The 24,296-nt window shown below is 41.2% G+C and overlaps 1 protein-coding gene across 6 annotated transcripts in view; it reads left to right on the forward strand.

Moving 5' to 3' along the window:
* nbas (NBAS subunit of NRZ tethering complex) overlaps positions 1 to 24,296 on the forward strand; it is a 264,693-nt gene that overhangs the window by 38,149 nt on the left and 202,248 nt on the right. For all 6 annotated transcript variants that reach the window (XM_087977600.1, XM_087977595.1, XM_087977597.1 and 3 more), the window contains 7 exons: positions 2,795 to 2,988; positions 4,804 to 5,061; positions 11,885 to 12,010; positions 13,438 to 13,589; positions 14,885 to 15,022; positions 20,472 to 20,550; positions 20,800 to 20,904. In XM_087977600.1, coding sequence (XP_087833726.1) covers positions 2,795 to 2,988; positions 4,804 to 5,061; positions 11,885 to 12,010; positions 13,438 to 13,589; positions 14,885 to 15,022; positions 20,472 to 20,550; positions 20,800 to 20,904 — 1,052 coding nt within the window. The remainder of the gene's footprint in view (positions 1 to 2,794; positions 2,989 to 4,803; positions 5,062 to 11,884; positions 12,011 to 13,437; positions 13,590 to 14,884; positions 15,023 to 20,471; positions 20,551 to 20,799; positions 20,905 to 24,296) is intronic.

Here is a 24,296-nt window from a genome sequence, read left to right on the forward strand (position 1 = left end):
TTTTTCTATGACTCTATGGTCGTCATTGGCAAGGCCAGTAGTCTTCAGTCAATTGAACATGTGCTCCAAGCGCATTAGCCTGGGCCTCTGGATTACCATAAGACCATAAGACACATGAGCGGAAGTAAGGCCGTTCGGCCTATCGAGTCCACTCCGCCATTCAATCATGGCTGATGGGCATTTCAACTCCACTTACCCACATTCTCCCCGTAGCCCTTAATTCCTTGTGACATCAAGAATTTATCAATTTCTGCCTTGAAGACATTTAGCGTCCCAGCCTCCACTGCACTCTGTGGCAATTACTGGCCCAGTGATATTAGTTGAAACTTTATTGCTGGAACAGCACAGCAGGTCAGGCAGCATCCAGGGAACAGGAGATTCGACGTTTCGGGCACAGGCCCTTCTTCAGGAATGAGCAGAGAGTGTTCAGCAGGAGAAGATAAAAGGTAGGGAGGAGGGACTTGGAGGAGGGGTGTTGGAAATGTGATAGGTGGAAAGAGGTCAAGGTGAGGGTGATAGGTCGGAGTAGGATGGAGGCGGAGAGGTCAAGAAGAAGAATGCAGGTCAGGAAGGCGGTGCCGGGCTGGAGGGATCCGGCTGAGACAAGGTGGGGGGAGGGGGGATGAAGAAACTGGTGAAGTCCAAGTTCATCCCCTGCGGTTGGAGGGTTCCCAGTCGGAAGATAAGATGCTCCTCCTCCGACCGTCGGGTTGTTGTGGTTTGGCGGTGGATGAGTCCAATGACCTGCATATCCTTGGTGGAGTGGGAGGGGGAGTTGAAATGCTGTGCTACAGGTTGGTTGGGTTGGTTCGTCCGGGTGGCCCAGAGGTGCTCTCTGAATCGCTCCGCAAGTAGGCGGCCTGTCTCCCCAATATAGAGGAGGCCACACTGGCTGCAGCGGATGCAGTAGATGATGTGGGTGGAGGTGCAGGTGAATCTGTGGCGGATATGGAAGTTTCCTTTGGGGCCTTGGAGAGAAGTGAGGGGGGAGGTGTGGGCGCAAGTGTTGCACCTCCTGCGGTTGCAAGGGAAGGTGCCGGGAGTGGAGGTTGGGTCGGTGGGGGGTGTGGATCTGACAAGGGAGTTGCGGAGGGAGTGGTCTCTACGGAAAGCTGATAGGGGAGGGGAGGGAAATATTTCCTTGGTGCTGGGGTCTGTTTGGAGGTGGCGGAAGTGACGGCGGATGATGCGCAGTACATGGAGATTGGTGGGGTGGTAGGTGAGGACCAGTGGGGTTCTGTCGGCTGTACATGGAGATTGGTGGGGTGGTAGGTGAGGACCAGTGGGGTTCTGTGTCTCCAAACAGACCCCAGCACCAAGGATATATTTCCCTCCCCTCCCCTATCAGCTTTCCGTAGAGACCACTCCCTCCGCGACTCCCTTGTCAGATCCACACCCCCCACCGACCCAACCTCCACTCCCGGCACCTTCCCTTGCAACCGCAGGAGGTGCAACACTTGCGCCCACACCTCCCCCCTCACTTCTCTCCAAGGCCCCAAAGGAAACTTCCATATCCGCCACAGATTCACCTGCACCTCCACACACATCATCTACTGCATCCGCTGCAGCCGGTGTGGCCTCCTCTATATTGGGGAGACAGGCCGCCTACTTGCGGAGCGATTCAGAGAGCACGGTGGTGGGCGGCACGGTGGCACAGTGGTTAGCACTGCTGCCTCGCAGCGCCAGAGACCCGGGTTCAATTCCCGCCTCAGGCGACTGACTGTGTGGAGTTTGCACGTTCTCCCCGTGTCTGCGTGGGTTTCCTCCGGGGGCTCCGGTTTCCTCCCACAGTCCAAAGATGTGCAAGTCAGGTGAATTGGCCATGCTAAATTGCCCGTAGTGTTAGGTAAAGGGGTAAATGTAGGGGTATGGGTGGGTTACGCTTCGGCGGGTCGGTGTGGACTTGTTGGGCCGAAGGGCCTGTTTCCACACTGTAACGTAATCTAATCTAAAAAAAAATCTAAAACCTCTGGGCCACCCGGACGAACCAACCCAACCAACCTGTAGCACAGCATTTCAACTCCCCCTCCCACTCCACCGAGGATTTGCAGGTCATTGGACTCATCCACCGCCAAACCACAACAACCCGACGGTCGGAGGAGGAGCGTCTTATCTTCCGACTGGGAACCCTCCAACCGCAGGGGATGAACTTGGACTTCACCAGTTTCTTCATCCCCCCTCCCCCCACCTTGTCTCAGCCGGATCCCTCCAGCCCGGCACCGCCTTCCTGACCTGCAGTCTTCTTCTTGACCTCTCCGCCTCCATCCTACTCCGACCTATCACCCTCACCTTGACCTCTTTCCACCTATCACATTTCCAACGCCCCTCCTCCAAGTCCCTCCTCCCTACCTTTTATCTTCTCCTGCTGAACACTCTCTGCTCATTCCTGAAGAAGGGGCCTGTGCCCGAAACGTCGAATCTCCTGTTCCCTGGATGCTGCCTGACCTGCTGTGCTGTTCCAGCAATAAAGTTTCAACTTTGATCTCCAGCATCTGCAGACCTCACTTTCTCCCAGTGATATTACCACTACATCCACCATCTTCGTAAGTTGATAGAGACTCCAATAAAGAATGTCTTCGGATCCATGTATTGATAAAATTAAAAGCAGATACAGAAAATCTGCAATGAAAAGAACATTTCTTGATAGATACTACCTCACCTGCTAAGTGTTTTCATTTTTAAAGTTCCTTTGCTCTTACAGGTAGTTAAATATATCTTTAATCGTGTCTGACCATTTTATATTGTTGCTTTGAATGATCTTGACACATAATTTATATTTTCTCCCGTCCTTTAGATCGATCATCATTCTACCCCCTCTGTGACATAAACTGGTGGTCTGACAGTGCAGTTATTCTGGCTCGCTGTTCTGGTGCTTTAACTGTATCATCTGTGAGGACGTTGAAAAACTTGCTTGGACAGTCTTGTGAATGGTTTGAACCTTCTCCTCAAGTCGGTGCTGCTCATAATGGAAGCTTCATGTGTTTAGAGGTACTGAATGTAAAATGTATTTTACTAGATTGAAACTTTAAAAAAAAAGCCTATTCCTATTGAAACTTGTTTAAAAGTTATTTTTCGTTTTGTTTTGCTGTTGTAACTTAGACTTTTTGATCAAATTATTTAAATGTTCGTGACTGAGTTTGTTTTCAACCAATCTAATTTTTTCTCCCCATCTTACTCAAGATCTAATCATAGTGCAGCAGAAATAAAACTAGTATCCTGGACTCAAAAATAATGGCATACCCTGAACACAGAGTCTTTCTTCATTTCTGCAATTTCCAATTTCAGAGATGGAAAGGATTAGGGAAGCCCATTTCAAGAAGATTAAACATGTCAAAGATGGGAAAGGTTCATTGATCCTAAGCATCTAATACACTTCCCTCGGCTGGGAAAGCAAGATATTGCATGTTGACATTTCCAACTTGCCCCAGAACTGTAAATCCCATGGTCTCTTCATTTTCTAATTTATTTGATTGAGATTTCTTCAGTACATATCTCTGCTGATCATGCTTCATTCTTATAAACAGTACCTTTGCATTTGATAATATTAGAATCCAACCTTTTCTCGACTTAGTGATCTAACTGATACGTTGTTCACTAACATGCTTATGAACCATAACCCAATTTACAAACCCTTTGACAGATGAGTGCTGTTTTTGTTTGATGTCTTAAAGTATGTATGCATGTTGGTCTTCTGACTATGGTCAGTTCAGCAATGATATTCTGTCACGAGTGATATCTTGGGTTCAATTTCTGGACCACATTCAACTCTCCCATTAACCATTTCTACTGATCTTTTTGCATACTTAACAACCTTTTTAAAATTGATATGTTTGACTAAAGCTTTTATTAACTGCCCATCTTGATAATCAGATAATAAGAAATAGAAACTGGATTATTGGCCATTTAGCACATCAGCTCCACCATTCAGTAATCCATTTGATAAATTGGCAAATTTGACTAATCTATAGTCTGTCCTTTTATCCAAGTCATTTTTAATATAGTTTATAAAGCGCTGAGGCTCCAACAGTGACCCCAGTTATAGTTTACTAAGCTGGAAATTATCTATTTATTCTAACTGTCTTTCCTATTATTTAACCAATCTATCCACGCTTTTATACCATCTGGACTTGTTGGCTTTCATGTAGCACCTTATCAAATGCTCTTTTTTGGAAATTGCAATGCACTCCATCTGAGTTTCACTTTATCCACCCTGCTTGATTCATCCTGAAAGAATTCTAATAAATTTATTAAACATGGTTTCCCAGTCACAAAATCATGTTGACTCTCTTTAATTATGTTTTACATGTCCTGCGATTTCCTCGATAATGGAGGATTTCCCAATGACATGCTTTACTATCCAGTCTGAAGGTTCTTCTGTTTCCCTACTTTGTTGAATGGTGTTGTTAGATTCATGTTACAACCACAATCTTGCTAGAGTTTACAGAATTTTGGAAGGTTTGCATGAATTAGCCATTCTTTTATCCTTCATCTTTGCTTAGCCCTCACTAGAGGAACAAAAGATTAAACTGGCAGGTGGTAGATTGGCAACAATCACAGTTATTACTTTATTTATAATGAATAATGTGTCATCTTTTTCGAATTCTCTGAGATACATTTCCAAAAAAAACATGGTGCTCCTTCACAAAACAATGCAGTCCAACTTAATTGCTCCATCTCAAAATCCATTCTCGCCTCCACTCGAGTTAACTGTGATTAACGCCGGTTCGACTAACTACCTTCTCAAAAGGTGGTTACTGGAACCTGTAAGAATAATACACTATTTTTCTTTAACATTCTTCTTAGTGTGAACAGAAAGTAGCTTACAAGAGGCATCGTTTGGAAACTAATACATTAGAAGATGATGAAGGCGATGAAGAATCTGACTCGGATGATGAGTCCTCTGCCAAAGCTCGATATTTTAGTTATGTGAAGCAGGGCTTGTATTATTTGACAGAAATGGAGCGATTTGCTCCCCCTCGAAAACGACCACGAACAATCAGTAAAACTTACAGGCTAGTAAGTTTGAGGTCGACAACTCCAGAGGAGCTGTATCAAAGGAAGGTCAGTATATGTTTTGATCTGATACTTTTCACAAACATAGCATTGATAAGAATTAACCAGAGAACATCCTTTTGCGTTATGAACCAGATCGTACTGTTACACAATCAACAAAACCTTGGAAGCTGTGGTGAACCCAAGGTTTGAAAGATGCACTTGTTACTGTAATTTATTTGCTGAATAGAACAATTTGCTCATTTACATCCCTTGAATTTGGATGGCAGCATATAATTTAATTGCACAGAAGTCCTTATGAATAGTGCATTTCTGAAGTGCAAACTTTATGTGAATTATTGGTTCCCATCTGAATCAGTGCTAAAGTCAGAGTTTGGTTCCTTCAGATATTTTTGCCTGCAGAAAGACAATGTACAAGTTGAAATACTATACTATGTATGTGTAACACTGTGCATTCCTAGTTAAAATAACCAACAAAATAACATTCACTGTTAACTATGGACAAAATGCAGTACAGTAAATACTCTGCGCATTACTGTAATTTTACTCACTTACCTGCAATTTTAAATTAACTAGGCTCCAACTAATGGCAGAAGTCGTGCTGGCAATTGCAGAGTTCCAGCACCAATCAACCTCTTCCACAAAATGGAGCCCTTCAGTATAAGTTCTGAATCATGTTTAGAAAGGAAACTGCTTCAATGAAAAAGAGGTTGCCCTTAGTTTAAGGGCAGATGGTGTCAAGGCTGGAGGGGGAAGCGGGGAGAAGCAAACAAAGGTGTGTTGGGGGCAAGGGCAAAGGGTAGCAAAGCCTGGGGGAGGAATCAGTACAGGGGAGGTAACTTTGGGAGACATGAGGGGAGCAAATCTGGGATGTGGGAGTGGGAGGAAGAAAACTGGCAGACAAGGTCAGATGAGAGGAAATGACTTTGAACCCATAATGATGCTGGCCTCCAAACAATGTTGAAACAAAATTACATTGAGTGATGGGCACAACTTAAAGCGAAGTCTTAGTGTAAACCTACATGTACTTCCAATAAAGTTTTTGTCATTGCATTTTTCCCTTCTGAACTTCTGAATGTCCACACTTAAATCCCTCCATTCCTGTCCAACAGAGGACCTCATTTATCTTAACATATTTCATAAGAGTCATAGAGATGTACAGCACAGAAACAGATCCTTCGGTCCAACCCGTCCATGCCGACCAGATATCCCAACCCAATCTAGTCCCACCTGCCAGCACCCGGCCCATATCCCTCCAAACCCTTCCTATTCATATACCCATCCAAATGCCTCTTCAATGTTGCAATTGTACCAGCCTCCACCACTTTCTCTGGCAGCTCATTCCATACACGTACCACCCTCTTTTTAAAAAAAATTTCCCCTTAGGTCTCCTTTATATTTTTCCCCTCTCACCCTAAACCTATGCCCTTTCGTTCTGGGCTCCCTGACCCCAGGGAAAAGACTTTGTCTATTTATCCTATCCATGTCCCTCATAATTTTCTAAACTTCTATAAGGTCACCCCTCAGCTTCCGATGCTCCGGGGAAAACAGCCCCAGCCTGTTCAACCTCTCTCTATAGCTCAAATCCTCCAACCCTGGCAACATCCTTGTTAATCTTTTCTGAACCCTTCCAAGTTTCACAACATCCTTCTGATAGGAAGGAGACCAGAATTGCACATGACATTCCAATAGTGGCCTAACCAATGCCCTGTACAGCCGCAACATGACCTCCCAACTCCTGTACTCGATACTCTGACCAATAAAGGAAAGCATACCAAGCGCCTTCTCTACTATCCTATCTACCTATTTTGCTTAAATAAATTAGACATTTCATTAACTAAATTATTATCATCCAAACTTATTATATGCAAAGAATGGCATAATATAACTTAAAATTGGTAATAATTATCGCATGTGTCTTTGGAATAAAATTCAATAGAAGTAAAGTTTCATGGGTTTTACAGTTGTCAGATTTAAACAAGCTTAGCAGTTAACTATTTTTGGTTAACTATTTTATTATGGCATCTGATTTGTCTAGAATTAGCATCAGCTTGGATAATAACAAATTCACTGTCTCACTTCAGAACGATTACCTTTCACTTCCTTGCTTATCAAGAATTGATCTACATCTGTCTTAAAAATATTCAAAAACTCTGCTTCCAATGTCTTTTCGGAAAGAAATTCAAAGACATATGACGCTTAGTGATAAAACATTTCTCCTCATCTCTATCCTAAACCTTTGACTTTAAAACAGTAAACCCGAGTTCAAGATTCTCCCAGTAGAGGCTGGAATTGAACCTGGGTTCCTGACACTGTATGGCAGTAGTGCTAACCACAACCACCGTGCTCCCCCCAATTTTCTACAGTATGATGTGGTGCCTTATCAAATAATTTTTTTTCGAAATCTAGAAGCAGTATTAGCAAGTTTTGAGAAGATTTATAGCTCAGATTGAGGTTCTGGATGTAGGTTTGCTCACTGAGCTAGAAGTTTCATTTTCAAGAAAATAAACCTTCTTGCTCAGCGAGCAAACCTACACCTATATGCAGTGTATCCACTGGTTCCCCTTTATCAATAACATATGTTACTTCTCAAAGAACTCCAATAAATTGACCAATGATCAAACTGTTGTTTATGTTTTGTGACCTTGAGCTTTTCTAAATGGCATGCCAAGTTGTCTTAACTAGTAGTTTTCTCTGTGATGTGTTGAATTTGGTTGATTGTTTCAGAATCAATTTGATTTATGTTACTATACTCCATTTAATTACAGTCCTTTGGAGACAACTGCACACCAAAAGCTAACTGGATTGATTGGTATTTGTAATGAACTGATAGGTAAAAGTAGGGAGAATCTGTCATTTTAATACATGTTCAATGATTTCTCCTCATCTGAAGCTTACTCTAAGTGATTTGTAAAAATTTCATAACTTGCATAAGTAATTTAATTTATGTGGATGCATATATATGTATGTTTCTATTTGTATAAATAAATGTTATGCATAAGTTTTTTGAGAGGGATAAATGGTTATAAACTTGTTTGTTTTCATGTTCCTGAGAAAATTAAAATTTGAGTATACTAGACAAATTTGTGGATATAGAACAGTACCCAGTTAGGAATGAGTTTCCGTGTAATCTTCTAAAGTAAAATTGAATCACTTTGTCAAGGCTGTATAAGTATGACTCCATGGATTTCCTCATCTTCCATTCCCCAAGATACCTGATTTTTTACTTGACAGGTACAAAATGAAATTAATTCTGTATTTCCCTCGGTACTGTCTACCTCTATCTTATGCATCCAAATGTGTTTCTTTAAAATGTTGTGGACTAGATTTTGCCACGGGCAGACAGACAGTTATTCCAGTATAGATGCGAGTTGCACGTGGGGACCTTATAATAACCACCATCTTAGTAAACTCTGAAAGAATCATCTGGAGTTTAGAATTGTCTCCATGAAAATTCCACCATGCCTTTTATCAACTTTTAAATAGGATACTTGGGAGGTTCTGATGAAATTCAATAAAATGGTCTCTCAGAAAATGTATACTTCCACAAGAACACTCAATTATACCTCTTATACCTACTGATCCTGACCTAATCTCTCCCAGCCCCAAACTCCTTATTGCCACTGGAAACAATCTGATTTCCTTTCCTACCCACACCATTGAAAGCAACTTCTCTCACCCTTCCCTGCTAGACCTGATTTCTCTCACCCACCCAACCTACCTAAGCGTTGCATTGATAACCTTGCTAACTTGCCCCCTATACGGCGACAAACCGACCCATCTGATATTCTACCCATCTGGTACCTGACATCCTCAGCAGCTGGCACTCTACTTATCTGGCAACTTTGCCAATACTCACCTGGTGCCCTAGCCTTGGCTTCCTGCTCCCAAGATGGAACCCTTCCTAGCTGGCATCAGATCCTCTTATCCATATGATACTCTACTTCCCAGCACCCAACATCATAATTACCTTACCTATGTATCATTTAACACCTATCAGAGTGGCTGTCAGGACCGATGAATGTCAGAATATACCACTCGACTGCTTTAAAAAGGGGTGTGGTTTGTCTTCCATTGACTGTTCTGTGCTATTGAAGAACTGTCAGAATGGAAGTATGACTTTGCACTTTTGAGAGAGCCCTGAGCAGAGTATCCGCTCTGAAATGTGAATTACCTTCTTTCGGTAGTAAAGAACGGCTGGATTGTCATTCCTTAGAAGATCCAACCCTAAGTTTTTTTTTTATGCTGTAATTTGCCATTTTGTCTGACCATTATTTTTTTCTTTATCATTATACTTGAATTGAATTGAATTTATTGTCACATGTACTGAGGCACAGTGAAAAGCTTTGTCTTGCGAGCAATACAGGCAGATTACATAGTTAACTAGCATAGGTAAGTAAATAATAGGTAAACAGTGGCAAAAACAAAAACACAGGTACAGGCGAATGTTAAGAGTTTGTGAGTCTGTTCAGTGTTTTAACAACAGTTGGGTAGAAACTGTTGAAATCAGCTGATGCATGTGTTCAGGCTTCTGTACCTTCTCCCCAATGTTAGCGGTTGGAGAAAAACATTGCCAGGATCTTTGAGAATGCTGGTGGCCATTCCTTGACAGCAGGCCTGCTGGATGGATTCTGTAGATGGGAGGTTGGCCTTTGTGATTGTCCAGGCCGAGTTCATCACTCTCTAACTGTCTCCGATCTTGATTGGTACAGTTGCCATACCAGGTAGAGATACATCCAGACAGAATGCTCTCAGTTGCGCATCTATAAAAGCTGGCAAGGGTATTGGCTGTCTTGCCAAATTTCCTCAGCTGCCTGAGGAAGAAGAGACTTTGGGCATTTGTATCCAGTGTTTCCATGTGAAGAGTCCAAGAAAGCTTGTTGTGAATGACCACTCCCAGGAGCTTGAAATTCTCCACTCGTTCCACCTCTGCACTGTTAATGTGTAGTGGGGCATGAGTAGCATCCTGTCGAAAGTCAATAATGAGTTCCTTAGTTTTGCTGGCATTATGAGCTAGGTTGTTCTCAGTGCACCATTTTTTCAGGTCTTCCACCTCCTCTCTGCAGTCTGTTTCATCGCCACCTGAGATTCAACTGACTATGGTGGTATCATCGACGAACTTGCAAATGGGATTAGTCTGGTATTTGACTACGCAGTCATGGATATACAGTGAGTACAGTAGGGGGCTGAGTATGCACCCCTGGGGGGTTCCAGTGCTGAGTGTTAGTGAGGATGAAATATTGTCCCCAATTTTCACTGATTGTCTCCTTGTCTATCTGAACATGAGATGCTGTTCTCTCAGACTTGTATTGTTCTTCAGTTGGTTGTTAAGACTGTAAAAAGCAGTTTGGTGAAAATTGACACTTTCCCCACACTAATCAGATTGTGTCCTGCTTGGTGCTTTCCAATTGTGGTGAATCAGATCAAACTCGCAACTCAGAACTTCATAGTGCAGTAAATTATAAACATGCTGTTGTACCAAAGAACGAAGAGCAATACAGCTCAGGGACAGGTCCTTCGGCCCACTAAGACTGCGCTGACACATGATGCCTTTCTAAACCTAAAGCCTTTTGCCTCTATGCAGTTCCTATCCCTCTATATGCTGCCTATTCATAAATCTGTCAAGATGCCTCTTAAATATTGTTACTGTGTCCACCTCCTTTGGCAGCACATTTCAGACACTTACCACCATCTGAGGAAAAACTTGCCTCTCACATCTTCAAACTTGCCTCCTTTAACTTAAACCAATGTCCCTTACGTATGTCCTTTTACCTTAAACGTATGTCCCCTTGAAATTGACATTTCTACCTGAGGAAAAAGACTGACAATCCATTTTCTTCAAGCCCCTCATAATTTTGTGAACTTTAATCAGGTTGTCCCTCATCCTTTAGCGCTCTAGTGAAAACAAATCAGGTTTATTCAGTTTCTCCTTATAGCTAATACCTTCCAAACCAATCAACATCCTCGTCAACCATTTCTGTATCCTCTCCAAAGTCTCCACATTGTTTTAGTAAGCTAAAAATCACTCAACACCAGGTTATCGTCCAACAGGTTTAATTTTAACTTTGTACACCCCAGTCCAACACCGGCATCTCCAAGTCCTTCTCCTAATGTATCGACCAAATCAGCAGTAATATTCCCAAGGTGATTTAATTGAAGTTCTCTACAACTGCAACGTGACTTGCCAATTTTTACACTTTGTCCTGACTGATAAAGGCAACAATGCCATGTGCGTTCTTGATCACGTTATCCACTTGTGTTGCCCCTTTCAGGGAATTGTGGAGCTGTACGCCTAGATACCTTGTATGTTGATGCTACTAATGGTACTGCTATTTACAATATACTTCCTCCAGATCTCCCAAAATGTATCACCTTGCATTTGTTTGGATTAAACTCCATCTGCCATTTTTCCGCCCAAGTTTCCAGTCTGAATAAATCCAGCTGTATCGTCTGGCAATCCTATTCACTATCTATAGTTCCACCACTCTTTGTGTCGACCACAAACTTACTAATTGAGCCACCTACATTCATCTCCAAATCCTTTATAATTATTACAAACAGTGGGAATCCCAGCACTGATCCCTGTGGGATACCATTGGTCACAGATCTTCAGCCAGAATTGCTATTGGCTACTTATGGCAAAATCATCTGAATGACTGGATTTGATTAAGACTTTTAAACAAAGATGTTGTAATAGTCCCAAAATATGTTTTTGGTTTAGAAAAAGGCGATGAGCTTTAAAATTTATTATTTTGACAAGAAAATAGGACAAGTGGATTTCTAAAAAAAATTGTAACTATCATATAATTTTATTATGAGACTATGTATTATATGTATTTAAAAATATTTTGTTAAACCATCTTTTTTTCAGATTGATAATGAAGAATATGGTGAAGCACTGGCTCTGGCACAAGCCTATGATCTTGACAGTGATCTAGTATATCAAAGACAGTGGAGAAAATCCCCCGTGAATCTTGAGTCTATTCAGGACTACCTGGTATGTTAATGGTTTGCAATGTTTTGGTATTCTTTCAGTGCTGCAAATTACTTCTGTATTTTGATTACTGCTCAGTACTTTTTTTTTGTATTTTGCTTGATCATAATGCTGATTTTCTTATCGGTAACTTTTTGCTCCTTGAATCTGCCTGATTGGTTTTGTTCAGTGATATTACCAGCTAATGTGTCCATATGATAATTGCCCTCTGTGTGGAAAAAGTTCTGCCTGAATTCTCTACTTGGATCTTTCGCACGAAACAAGAACAGGATTGGGCCATTCAGCCCATCTAGCCTGCACCACCATTTCATAAGATCATGGCTGGTTAGCTGCAGGCTTCAATTCCTCTTTGGTACCAGCTTCAGATAGCCTCAGGTCCTTGATTTGTTCAAAGATTTACCACCCAGGTCTTCAAATACTTTCGATTTTGTTCCCACAGCTCTCTGAATTCCAGTCATCCATTAACCCTTGAGAGAGGAAAATCTTTCATATCTCGGTTTTAAATGACAGTCCCCTTATTTTGTAACCATGAACCCTAGTTTGAGTTTCTTCCACAAGTGGAAATATTTTCTCAACATCTACCCTGTGGAGTCCCCTTAGAATCTTGTACACTTCAGTAAAATCACCCCTCATTCTTCTAAAGTCCAATGAATAAAAGCCCAACTTGTTTAGCCATTTTTCATAAGTCAGCCCCTTCGTCCCAGAAATTACCCCAGTCAATCTCTGTTTAAAACCAGCCTGTATTATCTCAAATATGGGGATCAAAACCATATGCAGTAGACTAGGTGCAACCTCAACCACACCCACTGCAGGTATAACAAGATTTCCCTGTTTTTAATCACCAAACCCCTCTTACATTCTAACGAAGAGGTATCTTTTTCGTGCTTGCATGGGGTGTAGCCCACCTGTAATTGCCTTTGAACTGAGTGGTTTCCTCTGCCATTTCTGAAAGTACATTGCTGTGTCTGCAGTCATGTGGAGCTAAGACCAGATAACACATACCATTTTCCTTCTCTAATGGGCATTAGTGAAACAGGTAGAGTATGCCACATTGGGACATGAGTCTCAACTTCTAGTTCCAGATTTTATTGAATTCAAATTTCAACATATGCCAGGATTCAAACCTTTATCCCTATGACAAGAGTTCTGAATTACTAGCACAGTGATATTATCATGAGGTCACTTCCTCCCCTTGGTTAGGGACCATCACTTTAGGTACTTGCCTCTCTTTTAAAATCTCTGCTGGAATAGACTCAAATTAAATCTAATATCTTTTCTACACTTGCAGCTCTGATTTTTGTTTTCTTGTGTTATTAATTTTGGTGATCAAATTGTGTAGTTTCATGCTTTCATTTTGGTCCCTCTCTATCCTGAATTTGCTCACGCATCTGATATTTATTTGAGCTGTTTCTGCTCATTTTTCCCCACAGAGTAAAATTAAGAAACGTTCATGGGTGTTGCATGAATGTGTGGAAAGAGTGCCTGAAAATGTTGATGCAGCAAGAGAACTGCTTCAATATGGATTGAAAGGGACTGACCTTGAAGCACTTATTGCTGTAGGAAAAGGAGAAGATGGAGGCAGGTTTGTCATCTGTTGCAGTGGTGAATTGCTAGTTATTTGTCCGAACTATTGAAGAGTCACAGCTGTACAGCCTGAAAACAAATCTTTTGTCTGATTCATCCATGCTGACTGGATATCCAAAATAAATCTAGTCCCATTTGCCAGAATTTGGCCCATATCATTCTAAACCCTTCCTTTGCATATACCCATCCAGATGAATTTTAAAGGTTGTAATTGTACTAGTCTCCATCACTTCGTCTGGCAGTTCATTCCATACACACACCACCCTCTGCATGAAAAAGTTGGCCCTTTAGGTTCCTTTTAAATCTTTCCCCTCTCCCCTTAAACCTATGCTCTCCGGTTTTGGGCTCCCCTACTGTGGTGAAAAGACCTTGACTATTCACCCTATCTATGTCCCTGATAATTTATAAACATGTATACGGACCCCCCTCAGTATCTGACGCTCCAGGGAAAATAGCTCCAGCCTCTCCCTTTAGCTCAAACCCTCCAACTCTGGCAACATCCTTGTAAATCTCTTGTGAACCCTTTCAAGTTTTACAATTGTCTATATATTTTTTATTTTCCACTAACAGCAAGGAAAATTTCAATTCCATCTCCCCCGTCTTTCTGTTTTAACACTGTTAATCTTCTCTATGAATGCTGGCAGACCTGCTGAGTTTCTAATTTGGTTAACTGAATTTTGAGCTGGTTTCAGACTATTCAGAACAATTCACTCTACCCCAAGCTTTTCTGCATTTTATACTGCTTTATGTACACAATACTTTAAATGTTATGGTTGCTGGAAATGTGAAATGAACACAGAAAATAGTGGAAATACCCAGCAGGTTAGGCAGCATTCGTAGAAAGAGAAATACCAGAGTTAACAGTTAGCTCTGTGACCTTACATCAGAACTGCATTTTCTGTTTTTATTGCTGTATTTTCTCAAATCTATGACTTGCTTTAATTTATTCTAAAGAAGTTTCATTTTGGAAAAGTTTTTAAAAGAACCCTATAAATCTATCATTTACATACCATAAAAATAATTAATGATTCAGAGGCAGTGTGTTTCACAAGTTCTTTTCAATTATTTGAATTTTATGGCAACTAAATTTTTTTTTACAACACTTGTAAAATCTACTCTGGTTTACTGCATTGTTCAGAAAATGTAGGCCACTGGGAGAATATTTTTACACACTGTAATAAAACCTCTTGAACAGGTGCATTACTTTATTGAAACAGTACCTTTATAATGATATACATTAAAGTTTGAAGCAGTTTTTGGTTCTTGGAGAAATATTCTCTTTCATTTTAACAGATTTATTTTGCCTGGAGATGTAGATATTGATGATCTCCCCTACGAAGATTATATGTCACCAGTTGAAGAGATGCAGAAGAGAAAAGAAAAAGAGGCAGCCAAGAGACAGGAGCTGCTGCAATGTGTAAATTTTTCCATGTGAGTAACAATAGTTACTGTATGCAGTTATCCTGATTCCTGATGAAGAGCTCATGTTTTGAAATGTCGACTCTCCTGCTCCTTGGATGCTGCCTGACCGGCTGTGCTTTTCCAGCACCATACTCTTTGATTCTGTATGCAGTTATATGCCTAATTGCTGTGTGTTTCTCAAATGTTGTCCGAGCAGTTTATATCTCACTTGCTCTAACTTGACATTGTAGCTCTGAAAATCCACACTGGTGTAATGTATGGCTAGCATAAACTTAATATACTGAAATGCAAAATCTCAGCAAAGCACTTAGCTATTCTTTATTTCATGAGATGAACTTGCTCCCAATGTTTCACTTATGAATAGGACTAATGTGTAATCCTGACTTCTGGTCAAGCTTTGATTTTCACATCAAATCACATAACTAGCTTTAAAAACTATTGTCCACTATTAGTATATGTAATGTTAGAAAACATCGTGCAGAGTAAGGGAAGACTTTATAGTGACAGTTGATTGTGTTTCGTGATATTTCCAAGCATTATAATTTTAAAATATTGATCACCCTATTTTGTTGAAGCCATTATTGTGCAATCTTGCCAATCAACTGACCTGCATTTACTTTAAATTCATGCATTGTTACTGATGCACACCAATATAAATGTGCAAATTGACCAGTAAATTCAGAGATTGAAGAGATTTGGTGTAAAGTACAAATCTAGACAACTTGGTGGGTTGGCATAAATCCATCAGCTTTTTTTCCCACAGGCAGAGAGTCCTTATCCTGCCTTCTGCTTAGCATTAAGAAAGATTCTTGTATCGAATGATGGCCACAGTCCTGGCTGTAGGGGAAATGTAAATTTCAGTGCTTTAGATTTGTGAATACTATGGGTATGCATTGGAATAAGTGATCTGTGGGAATCACATGATTGTCAAATCCCTGGAGGATGACTGACTGCACTAATGAGAATTGCCAGAAGTAAAAACTGTGCAGAGTTCCGTTCTAATTGTACATTTGCAAAGAATTTGTTTGGAGATTGAAAAAGTATCAACTGTAAAAGGCAAGAGCATTGTGAAGAATTGAAATCAATGTTATATGACTAACTTTGTGTGCTATATTTGAGATGAGGCACTGCAATGCCTGTTGGAAGAAGAGTTTGCTCATTTTTTTCTGTTGCATGGAGCTTTGATTGCAATGGAAAACTGCTAGTGTTTTCTCAACTCTGGGCTTGGATTTATGTCTATAATTTACTGCTTGGAGCCTCAGCAAGTCTTCTAATGCTGAGAAAATTCCAATACATCACAAGATGTAGCAGCTGAAGTAGGCTATTCAGCTCATCGGGTCTGCTCTGCCATTCAATGAGATCATGATAGATCTGATAGTCCGCAACTCCACTAGTCTGCTTTTTCTTCATAACCTTTAATTTCCTGACTGATTAGCAATCTTTCTGTCTCAGTCTTGAATTTAATGATCTAGTTTCTACAATCCTTTGCAGTAAACAAATTCCATAAGTTCACTATCCTCGAAGAGAAGAAATTACTCCTGATTTTTGTCTTAAATTGGCTATACCTAATTTTGAGATCTCAAGATATCACTGAGGTTTAGTTGCTAAAACTCTGCTTCGTTGCATCCATTGTCCCTTTCACCTGCTTAAAGGATTGCTGAATTTTGGCACTTCTTCGATATTTAATTTAACTCTATTATTTATCATAGAATCAGATCATAGAATCCTTAAATGTAGAAGCAGGCCATTCGGTCCATCAAGTTTACACTGTCTCTTCTGAAGAGCACCCCACCCACACCCACCCCATCCCTGTAACCCTGCATTAAATTCTCTCAGGCCCCAGTAAGAAACAAACTCATAAACACTGGTTTATAAGACCAGAGTTCAAACCACTGAACTACAGAACCAGCAACTAAGCTACATGAGACTGTGCAAATGCCTGCTTATGAAATGTTATTAGCTATTATTTTTCCTTTGTACAAGTGTGTGAAATGGAAAATAATTGGGTATAATAATCCCAGGGAAGAATGGCACATCATTGCGTATGAGTTGAGTATGGAGTTGAGTATGGTTACCATTACAAAAGAGAAAGTGCTAGAAAAGCTAAAAGGTCTTAAAATTGATAAATCTCCTGGCCCTGATGGGTTACATCCTAGCGTTCTGAGGGAGGTGGCTGAGGAAATAGCGGAGGTGTTGGTTGAGATCTTTAAAAAGTCACTGGAGTCAGGGAAAGTCCCGGATGATTGGAAGATCGCTGTTGTAACCCCCTTGTTCAAGAAAGGATCAAGGCAAAAGATGGAAAATTATAGGCCAATTAGCCAAACCTCTCTTGTTGGTAAAATTCTAGAATCCATCATTAAGGATGAGGTTTCTAAATTCTTGGAAGAGCAGGGTCGGATTAGAACAAGTCAACATGGATTTAGTAAGGGGAGGTCGTGCCTGACAAACCTGTTGAAGTTCTTTGAAGAGGTGACAAGTAGGTTAGACCAGGGAAACCCAGTGGAAGTCTACCTAGACTTCCAAAAGGCCTTTGATAAGGTGCCACACGAGAGGCTGCTGAGCAAGGTGAGGGCCCATGGAGTTCGAGGTGAGCTACTGGTATGGATTGAGGATTGGCTGTCTGACAGAAGGCAGAGAGTTTGGATAAAAGGTTCTTTTTTGGAATGGCAGCCGGTGACAAGTGGTGTCCCGCAGGGTTCAGTGTTGGGGCCGCAGCTGTTCACATTATATATTAATGATCTGGATGAAGGGACTGGGGGCATTCTAGCGAAGTTTGCCGACGATACAAAGTTAGGTGGACAGGCAGGTAGTACTGAGGAAGTGGGGAGGCTGCAGAAGGATCTAGACAGTTTGGAGGAGTGGTCCAGGAAATGACTGATGTAATTCAATGTGAGCAAATGCGAGGTCCTGCAATTTGGAAAAAAGAATAGAAGCATGGATTACTTTCTAAACGGTGAGAAAATTCATAAAGCCAAAGTACAGAGGTATCTGGGAGTGCTAGTTGAGGATTCTCTAAAGGTAAACATGCAGGTTGAGTCCGTGATTAAGAAAGCGAATGCAATGATGTCAATTATCTCAAGAGGGTTGGAATATAAAAGCACTGTTGTGCTACTGACACTTTATAAAGCTCTGGTTAGGCCCCATTTGGAGTGCTTTGTCCAGTTTTGGTCCCCACATCTCAGGAAGGACAAACTGGCACTGGAGTGTGTCCAGCGGAGATTCACACGGATGATCCCTGGAATGGTAGGTCTAACATATGAGGAACGGCTGAGGATCCTGGGATTGTATTCATTGGAGTTTAGAAGATTAAGGGGAGATCTAATCGAAACTTACAAGATAATACATGGCTTGGAGAGGGTGGACACTAGGAAATTGTTTCCGTTAGGCGAGGAGACTAGGACCCGTGGACACAGCCTTAGAATTAGAGGGGGTAAATTCAGAACAGAAATGCGGAGACATTTCTTCAGCCAGAGAGTGGTGGGCCTGTGGAATTCATTGCCACAGAGTGCAGTGGAGGCTGGGACGCTAAATGTCTTCAAGGCAGAAATTGATAAATTCTTGATGTCACAAGGAATTAAGGGTTACGGGGAGAATGCGGGTAAGTGGAGTTGAAATGCCCATCAGCCATGATTGAATGGCGGAGTGGACTCGATGGGCCGAATGGTCTTACTTCCGCTCCTATGTCTTATGGTCATATGAAAAGTGGTCGATGACTCTGGGTCTGTACTTGATAGAGTTTAGAAGGATTAGGAGGATCTAAATGAAGCTTTAAAGGATATTAAGAAACATGGATAGAGTGGACATCGAAAAGATGTTTCCAGTAGTATAAGAGACTAGGACCTGGAGGTACAGCCTAGGGATGACCATTTAGAACTGAGGTAAGGAGAAATTTCTTCAGCCAGAGGTTGGTGAATCTGTGGGATTCATTGCCATGAAGGACTGTGGCGGCCAAGACATTAAGTGTATTTAAGCCAGTAAGAGATTGGTAAGGAGATCAAGGGTTATGAGGAGAAGGCAGGAGAATGGGGTTGAGAAACATGTCAGCATGATCAGATGGTGGAACAGACACAATTGGTATATTAGCCTAACCCAGCTTCTACATCTTATAGTCTAATGGCCACAGGAGTAGGTTGTCACTAATGAGATTCCTGCCTCCTTTCAGAATGAAGTTCTGGGTAGGAAGGCTCCTGGTAAATCATTTTCACCCAATACTGATCAAGGTCCTTCAGAGGCTAATTAATGACCATAAAAGTGCCTCATCCTTCCACTCGCCTGATTAACCTGTTTCCCAGCAGATTAAAAAAAAGTGACAGATTTCCCAACTGATGAAATGGGTGGCCCACCTGCCGGGTTGTGCATGGGATCCACAATGGGGGGTGGGGATGGGGGTTGGGGTGTTCATGAATAGTGCAGGTTGGATGACCACCGAAAGCCAACTGCTACTCTTGCTTCCAACCTGCTTGATCCCCTCTCCTCACAACTATCACTCTATACACTCTCCCAAAACATCTCACTCATCTTCTTGCTTTTCCTGGTCTTCAATAATGCAGTGTAGCCAGCAGTATGACTCTTCAAAATTGTTACTTTTTAGTGTGGCTGTTAGATTGGGTGATAGCTTCTTCCAGGGTAGGACATCATAGTGACAAAGCCAGGGAAAGGATCATGCTGCCACACCAATGTCCCACCCATCCCTTCGCATGACCATCACCTGCCCTAAGTGTGACAGAGCCTGTGGTAGCTACCTATGGACTCACCCTGAGAGTGAAAGAGAGTCTTCCTCGTCTGCAAGGGACTACCAATGACGATGAAGTGATTGATGTGGATTGCCCATGGGACAAACAGTTGGGCAGCTGATTGGTACTTAACCTGGTGGGCTTTCTAGTTGGTGGTAGGAAGTATCTCACTTCAAAAGGTCTCCCACCCCCCCCCCCCCCCCCCCCCCCCATGCTTTATGTATAAACTTCCTAACCCTTATAATTTTCAGCATATCAAAGAAAATGCTTTCTTGTACATAACGCAATGTGCATAGCAATATTTTAGTTGTTATTGATCATAAAATTAAATTTAATCATAGAATCCCTACAGTGTGGAAACAGACCATTTGGCCCAGCAAGTCCAGACCGACCCTCCGAAGAGGAATCCACCCATGCCCATTCCCCTACCCTAGTACTCTACATTTACCCCTGACTAATGCATCAAACCTACACACTATAGGCAATTTAGCATGGCCAGTTCACCAGAGTTGTACATCTTTGGAGTGTTGGAGGAAATCCGATTACCCAGAGGAAACCCACAAAGACGTGGGGAGAATGTGCAAACTTCACACACACAGTTGCCCAAGGCTGGAAACGAACTCGGGTCCTTGGTGCTGTGAGGCAGCAGTGCTAACCACTGAGCCACCGTACTGCCCACAGTGTTTGAGTGTTTAATGTTTGAACATCTGATTTCATTTTTACAGGTTGACATTAGAACAAAAGGAGCTCTGCCGCTGTAGGTTGAAATTATTAACTTACTTGAATCGCCTAGCAACATATGAGGTATGATACTCACGTTTTGTACACTAAGTGAAAAAAATCACTTCTTGATGATATAGTTTTCTCTATAATGGAGTTGTAACAAGTGCATATTGATTCATAGTTTGTTGTAGCTCATTATTCTGATGGCTTGACTTCATTGCATTGGAGGTGCTAGTAATTAACTATTCTCTAAGTTGTCAATGCACCTTTAATGGAGCTATGTCTTGAATCTAGTACATCGATAACAATTGCTTTTATTTCTACGTATAGGAAATTCTTGGAGGGCCTCATGCTGCTGAAAGAAGATATGATTCAGAATTTTCCAAAAAGTTTAGAAGTCAAAATATTGTATTGTCAGCAAGAACTTATGCAAGGGTAAGATGTACTTTCTGAAAACGCATCTCCACTCATGAACTAAATTTCATTCAGTGCATGGAAATAAATTTTATCTGATTTATATCCAACAACTTGAATTCATATGATGTTTATAGTACTTGTAGCAGGGCCTAAAGACTTTGAATTTGATTTCTGCTCATCTGGTGTTAGTTGTCAGATACCTTAGGCAGTTTGATACCTTAGACAAGTGATGGTGAGGAAGAGGTTGGTTTGGAAACTGACACTGTTTCAGCAAAAGGCAAAATATAGCTGATAATTAAGAGGAACTCTAGACTAGGTTTGTTGGGAGAAAAGCAGAATTAAATAATTTATTTGTCAGTGTTTAACTTGCAAACATGACAATATGTTCTTGCATTTTATTTTAATATTCGCTACAAAAAAAAATCAGATATTGCAACTGGATTGCCAAATTTCAAGACTCTTCCCTTGTCATGATCACAAGTTGTCAGATAAACCAATGTACGACCAAGTAGTGGTTGTATTACTGACTGAGTAATCTAGAAGCCTCGACTAATACTACAGAAATATGAGAGTCCAAGTTCCCCAATGACAGCTTGAAAATGTAGAATCTGTTGTTAGAGAAATCTAGAAATTCAAAGCTAATATCAGCAAAAATAACCAGGATGCTGTCTGATTGAACAAAAACATTAACTGTCTTTTAGACCAGAAAGCCTACTTCCTGCCTTGACTTGGTTTGTCTTGTGTGTGATTCCAATCTATTACTAATACGGCTGAATCTTAACTTATCTCAGACAACCTAGCAAACTATGAGAGAGAATAACAAAGACATACTTCTCCAACAGGTCCACTTGACAAAGATAGTCAATCTTCTAAAGTTCACCTCACTTGCGTCTCAGGGCTAATACCAAATTTGAGCTGGCCTGTGGATTAACAGGGCAATACCCTAATGTAGTTATTGCAACAGAATCATACAATTTAGCCAATGCTCAAAACTCTATCTACCTCCATTGTCCTATCTTAGGAGTCAGATAGCTCCTCAACCCTCTCCCCAGATGAAGGGACACAGTCGTATGCAATTGCAGTCAGTGGCCCTAAGAAATCCTTACATTGACTTTGTATCATGTACCAACAGGCCAAATATAGAATAATATACCTCATGCTGAAGACGACCAAATGGCCCATGCTTAGCTTGAGTCTGTACTGGCTTATATTTCATACCATTTGAAAGAAGCCTTGAAGGTAGCAAGGACAATGGTGCAGGACCTCAAAGTCCATTATTGAAGGTATCACTAAAGTTCCACCAAAAATGGAACTGACTGGACACTGAAAGACTTGGCTGCCTTGCAATAAGTGTGGAAGGAACTAAGATAACAATTATGACAAGGATAATTTTTGGTTACCTCTCATTGCACATGCAATGTTCATTGATAATAGTGGCTACCACACAGAGCATTTCGAGACTGATTCCAATTTCACAATAAGGGGACCTTTCACTGTTCTTGCATGGCTTGATCACCGTAATGAATCGAGAATAAATCTGGAAGCTGAAAACTGGGTATTCTTGAGGCATATTTCAACATATTTCTCAATGCTCTTGAATGAGCCGACAAACCAATGATTAATCTGACTTGAATGAATAATGTAGCAGAACATGATTTCGGCACGTGTTGGGACAATGAAAGGGTAGTTGGGCCTACATGATGTAAAGAATGGACTCTTAGCCTTTCATGATGAATAAAGGATCAGTTAATGTAAGCAAAGCTATTCCGAGTAATAATAAAAATGTACAGCATACTGCAGAAGTTAATTTTATTAGAAACACATTTCCATTATTACGGACAAAAGGGGAAACTGGGTAAATTTAAATTAGGATTGTTTTCCTTTCTTAAACCTAAGATGGCAATATGTTGTTTGATTTACTCTTTTCCCTTTTTATTCCCATCCCGTAATGAGGGAGCCAAAGCAAGTTCCCCAAACTCTGGTTTACAAATTTCAACTTCTGAAGCAAATCCAAAGCAAAAATCCTTCAAGGTCATATCAAAGATAGAGTTTATTGACACACGTCCAAAACTTGGGAATTGCTTTTGCTATTTCATCGACATGTACCAACATTTGGGAAATTAAGAGAGAAGAGACCCTCTGGATTTACCAAAGGTTTTAAATTGAAAGTTATGAAAAATCAGTTCGTCTAAGTCACAATATCCTGGAGGTGAATGCACAATAACAGTTTACTGAGCCTGGGACAAGAAGAAGGTTTCTTTCTAGCAGTCAAAGTGTAGGTTTCTTTCTAACTAGCAACTTTGAAATAGATGGTGGATCTGTAGTATGCTGCCAACTCAGCGTGAAGTCTTGCTGACTGGAGGTTAAACAGCAACTGGCTGTGAATCCCAGAATCGTATGGTAAAGGAATTCAGCAAGCTCAGATTTCAGTTGTGTAACAAGACAGCCATTTCAGTTGGCAATGGTCTATCTCAGTGGGAAAATTAAGATTATTAAGATCATGGGATAACTTTACTTCCTCCAACAGACTTCCAGTTGTGAGGCGAAGAGGTAACAGGAGTGATTGTAATGTGGTCAGCTAGCTGGACCTCAGATAATGAGTTCCCTATTTGGACCAGATTAACAGCCCCAATGAGGGAGCCCTGGCTGACATTAAAAAAGGGACTGTTGGAGATACAGGGTGGCACAGTGGTTAGCGCAACTGCCTCACAGCGCCAGGGACTCTGGTTCGATTCCAGCCTCTGACAACTATATGTGTGGAGTTTGCACATTCTCCCCATGCCGGCGTGGGTTTCCTTCGGGTGCTCCAGTTTCCTCCTGCAGGCCAAAGATGTGTAGGTTAGGTGAATTGGCTATGTTAAATTGCCCAAAGTGTTCAGGGATGTGTGGGTTAGGTGCATTAGTCAGGGGAAATGTAGAGTAATAGGGTAGGGGAATGAATCTGGGTGGGTTACTCTTAAGAGGGTTGGTGTGGACTTGGGCCAAATGGCTTGTTTCTACATTGTAGGGATTCTTAACAAAAAATACTGACATTTTGATAGGTGACTCTGAAAAGGCAGTATGAAAGTCAAACACTTTGTGTGTAAATAAAGGGTGACCTGGTGACAGGCTACCAGCCTTTTTGGGGCTATTTGAGTACCTGAAAGCATTAGTGCCTACTTTAACATAGTGCATTTTAATGTTTTCCTTCATCCAGAGCTGGTGGGCAAGACTTAGCTCGTGTCCAATCTTTTTGTGACACCTTTAGCTGGCATCTCTCGACAATGCAGGGTTTTCAGAAACCTCTGAAATTAAAATCATGTGATCACCATCTGCAACTTTGAGCCCAGAAAAGTCATCCATTTAAAAAAAAAAAGAATTTAAGCAGAATAATACCAAAGAGAGTAAGGTTTTTCATGAGATTTCTCATC

The sequence above is a fragment of the Chiloscyllium plagiosum genome, unplaced genomic scaffold (assembly GCF_037043375.1).
Source record: "Chiloscyllium plagiosum isolate Xiang-an unplaced genomic scaffold, Cpla_swu_hap1 HiC_scaffold_3, whole genome shotgun sequence".
Lineage (NCBI taxonomy): Eukaryota > Metazoa > Chordata > Chondrichthyes > Orectolobiformes > Hemiscylliidae > Chiloscyllium > Chiloscyllium plagiosum.